The sequence below is a fragment of the Lolium rigidum genome, unplaced genomic scaffold, assembly GCF_022539505.1.
Source record: "Lolium rigidum isolate FL_2022 unplaced genomic scaffold, APGP_CSIRO_Lrig_0.1 contig_39139_1, whole genome shotgun sequence".
NCBI lineage: Eukaryota > Viridiplantae > Streptophyta > Magnoliopsida > Poales > Poaceae > Lolium > Lolium rigidum.
The window spans coordinates 15,034-19,347 of NW_025900443.1; the positions used below are offsets into that span (position 1 = coordinate 15,034).

At 37.6% G+C, this 4,314-nt stretch overlaps 1 protein-coding gene across 4 annotated transcripts; it reads right to left on the bottom strand.

The window, feature by feature from the left end:
* Positions 1-320: 320 nt before the first annotated feature.
* LOC124681316 lies at positions 321-4,067 on the bottom strand. Of its 4 annotated transcripts, none has more exons than XR_006995813.1 (7): positions 3,943-4,067; positions 2,925-3,026; positions 2,747-2,832; positions 2,563-2,644; positions 1,498-1,542; positions 1,327-1,418; positions 321-900 (listed from the first exon to the last, which is right to left on the bottom strand). XR_006995813.1 is itself a non-coding variant. In XM_047216252.1 (7 exons), exons 2-7 carry the CDS (start codon positions 2,929-2,931, stop codon positions 831-833), a joined length of 324 nt encoding a protein of 107 aa, XP_047072208.1. In that variant the 5' UTR covers positions 2,932-3,026; positions 3,943-4,067; the 3' UTR covers positions 321-830. The 4 variants fall into 4 exon arrangements, 3 of the variants coding, with proteins under 3 accessions (XP_047072208.1, XP_047072206.1, XP_047072207.1); XM_047216252.1 differs by having other exon boundaries at positions 1,373-1,418; positions 2,759-2,832; XM_047216250.1 differs by having other exon boundaries at positions 1,373-1,418.
* Positions 4,068-4,314: the final 247 nt, after the last annotated feature.

Below are 4,314 nucleotides of genomic sequence, written 5' to 3' on the forward strand. Positions count from 1 at the left end.
GCGCATGAGAGGAAATTATTTTGATAGATGAAGGAGAGTATGTACTAAATGAAATAACATACATAATGTAACAGGAAATTTTGTGACACTCAAAGAACTCCTTCGTGAAACACATGATACTGGTAGAGGACTGCAGCTAATTTATATTGTTGCACTCAAAGAGGACTGCTAATTTGTTTAGCCAAACATTGCCAACACATGGCAGCATGGCAGGGTAATACGATATCACATGGGAGCTACACAACTGCATTGGTAAATTTTACTTTCAATGAACTATAAAATAATTTGGCATCTCAGTTATTTAATGTCGAACGTGCAAGGGAGCCCGAAAGAAAGCATCATATGTTTGTAGAATACAAAGTTCATGGGTAAAATAATGTATTGTGGATATACATTCCTTGCCTTTGAAGGTCCGTAATAGTGTTTCTCCTCTTCATGCTTCCTGAACCCAGATGAAAAACCACTGCGCAGGTATTCAGGGTTTGACTTGCAATTCTATGTATGAACCTCTCTAGTAAAATTTAACGTAAACCATACTCTGCATAAATAATTCAGGTCACATATAATACAAATTGGAAGATAATGAGAAAAGGAGATACTTGCAACATCCCAGGGCTAAGCTTCTCAACTTTAAAAGCATACTTCGTATTTTCATGGCTAAATAAAATAATTTTAATTCTTTTTTTAGTTTAGGCTGAATATCATATTCTCTCGAAACAAAACCTCCTAGATAATTTCTTAAAAGCTACGATAATGCATTTTTTAAGAAATAAGTTGACACAATTCATGAACCTTCATCTATGGAGTACCCATGTAGCAGAGACATTGAACTAATGAAAGAAAAACTGTCTATTATGTAAACAGCTTGTCGAGATTATTCCGGGCCCCTCTTCGGTCGAACTGCACAATGACATGAGACAAATTAAACTATATGCCACTAACTGGTTGGAGAATAGTTGACAAAATGTACCAAATTCAGCAATCGGCAAAAAAGGGAGAGTTTCTTCGTTGAAACAATATTTCTCCTGCCTATATTTTCCACCAAATGTTAATCATGTGATATAAATAAGTGGCGATGGCAATGTATCTCAAGTTTGAAAACAAATGGCCCGTAAACGGGTAAATGAAATCCATTTATTTGGACATTGCATATAAAGAGATGAACAATACGAATACATGAGTCCATAACAAATATCAAGCCCTAAAGTTCGGTGAATATTCTTTTCATCTATCAACAATAAATAAAATACGGCTACCAAGAGAGGCACAACTCTTCGAAAGTAAATGCTCATGGTAAGACTAAGATAGCAAAAAAATAATACGTACTGATATTCTTTCAAAGCTAGAAACAAAACCATGTCAGCCACTTCACCTCAATAACTGGTCATGGATAAGAGTCGTTGAAGATTCCAGCATACCTGACATATCTATAAATTAATGCACATGTGAATGATAAAAGTTACATTATGATAGGCTCAACAACTATGATCAACTTACACAGTGCATTGACCATTGAGTTGATATCCTTGCCTTCAGATTTACCTTAACAACAAAAAAACGGAGTGTTAACAGTAACTAAATTCATAGAGGTAAATATTTTTTGTTAATAATAGTAAGAGTGTGTGTTTCCTAAACAATAATTAAATTATGTGAATAATGATGAATTTTTAGTAAAAATAATTATAATGTTGATTGCATTTATTAGTGCATGAAAATTGGGAGCAAACTACACAGGAGTGTGCGTTGGCATCACACCAGTCCTACATCAACCAAGCATAAATGTTTGATTTTTCTGTCATGAATCTATACCCGTAGAGAACAAAACATGCTCGAGAAAATGAAGGTAGTAGATCAAAAATCAACATGAAACAATTTGAAGGTGGAGCAAGGTATCAATACAATCGATCCACTATGTCCCAAAAACAAATCAATTTAAATGGAATCCATAAAACGACTACAAAATGTGCATTGACAAAATATAGCATCTCTTTCAGTATCTAACTATTCAGTGATGGCAATGGATCCTAGAAAAAAGAAGTGTTTTCATGTGAACTATTAACTAAGCAGCTACACTGCAAAAGTAAGCCGAAGAACGACCAAACCTAGCAGCGCTGCAAAACAATTGTACTGAGGGATACAGATCCATAGTGCAGCTAGAAAGGCAAAGAAGAAAAGAGATACAATGAACATGCAGGGAGAAAATTTGCTAGTTTTCAACTTCGAAGCAAATGTAGTCAACTACAATGCTTCTAAATGTCTCTATTTCGCCTTGGTTTCCAACTTTCCACTGTGTAGCTAAATACCACGACAGATTCTTCGACGCGTAGCATATGCAAAATGCATATGTTACCAAACAAATATTAATCTTGACACTCGACTGGTACAGATTTCTCACAAAACAAACCTCTCTCGAACAATAGCAATCTCTGTAATCGGCACATTAACATGCCACCTTGTAGCAGATGTACTTTTGAAGACCACATAACATATGCAAAATGCATATTTTACCAAACAAATACTAATCTCGACACTTGATTGGTACAGATTTCACAGAAAACAAACCTCTCTCGGACAACAGCAATCTCAGGAATCGGCCCATTAACATGCCACCTTGTAACAGATGTACTTTTGAAGACCAACAAACCTACAGAACATTAATCACCGCAGTTAGCACAAATTAGAAAGAAAGAAAAATAACAACCAAAGACAACAACAAAAACACTGTTAGAAGGAGGGAGTGAATCACCTGAGTACTGACTAACAAATAAATCCAATCCATTGGCATCAAGTAAATCAGCCTAGTCCTCCCACAGGGTAGCGATGGCATGCTTGCTTCATGAAACATCACAAGTAAATTAGATAACAATTAGAAGAAGCAAGTATTTCCTCAGAAAAATAAAAACAAAAATAACAGTGACCCACACCTGCCATGTGTGATATACACTAACACACGTGCTGTTTCTGGCTCCTAGCATTACCAGAAGGAGGAAAAACATGGGTGACTTTGTTCACCAATCCAACAACATCTGCAAATGCACACAGAACAATTAAATCACCACAACTCAAAACACACCTTACCAAGAATACAGAGCACACAAAGATGAAACAACGATCAAACCAGCCACATTCTTACCAGATAGCACTATATTTTGATTGGTGCGATCTGGTAGCATACTAAGGGCCACTTCTTTTCGGTTTCTCCGTTGGCTTCTGGAAGAAGCTTCTCCCCACCACCTTCTTCTAGAAGCTCGAATCCAAAATTTGTTTTGGCTTATAATCTAGTTTGATCTAAACTCGAGTATAAGCCAGAACAAATTTGGCATCAGAGCTTCTGGGAGAAGTAGGTAGGAAGAAGCTTCCCCCATAAGCCATCGTAGAAGCCGAAAAGAAGTGGCCTAAATGGGAGAACAGTATAGACAAACGCATGAAAATTCTCTAGCGGTGGTACCACCTCCATCAGAACATTCTTTCGAGTCAAGCAGATCCTCATAGGATGATCCACTAATCTGTAGCTCTTTCAAGGATCGTACAAATCAAATCGGTCAATGGTGTAAACTGACCCCTCTTTCAGCTGACCCCTAAACTTATCCACCCTATTACCAGGAACTAAACCTTCCATCGTGCATTTCTGTGAAGCAGCCAAAAACGGAGAGGAAAGGAAACTTATTAATCAGAGAGTAGAACATTGTAGGGGAAAATGGAATGAACTATCAGATCAAGTAACCATGGCAGAGTTTGAGAAAATAAAAAAGCACGCTCGTCCCTCTACTCGACATTAAATAATACATATCAACTGCCATACTGAGAGGATTAAGAAATTTAAAATAAAAATAAAAAAGTGAAAACACATAGATTGAACCACAACCACTACAAAGCAGGAAAAAGGGGCGAGACTACACACATCAACAGACAGATCAATACATTACATCTGAATAACTTAACAGGTAGAAAAGGGAGTAGAGAATCTCTTGATCTGGGCTCCCAAATTTCCAGAACCTAACAAGTCGAACCATGGCATTCCATCGATAGAAATTCCAAAAACAAATCCTTCGGCGACGTGCAATCCATTTTCGCATAACACTGCATAAAACAAAGCAAAACTATGACCGAGAGAAATCACAACTGAGCTATGTATGCATTATCAGAAAGAAACTACGATGAGAAAAGATGAGCGGAGAATAACAGAAGAACCCTATAAAGGAAGCGAGCAAGCAGGTTACAACGGAAGCCGAGCACCTCTGCCGCGCCGCCAACCGCTTAGGATGGAGAAGATGGCACATGTGAGAGGGAGAAGAGGATGCAGACGGTGGCACC

Excerpts from the sequence above, each read along its gene's own strand:
- LOC124681316 (XM_047216250.1), bottom strand. Across the intron at positions 2,645-2,746 it reads ATTTGTTAGTCAGTACTCAG|GTTTGTTGGTCTTCAAAAGT; the intron begins GTGATTCACTCC and ends AATGTTCTGTAG. Across the intron at positions 901-1,372 it reads ATCCATGACCAGTTATTGAG|TTCGACCGAAGAGGGGCCCG; the intron begins GTGAAGTGGCTG and ends GTCATTGTGCAG.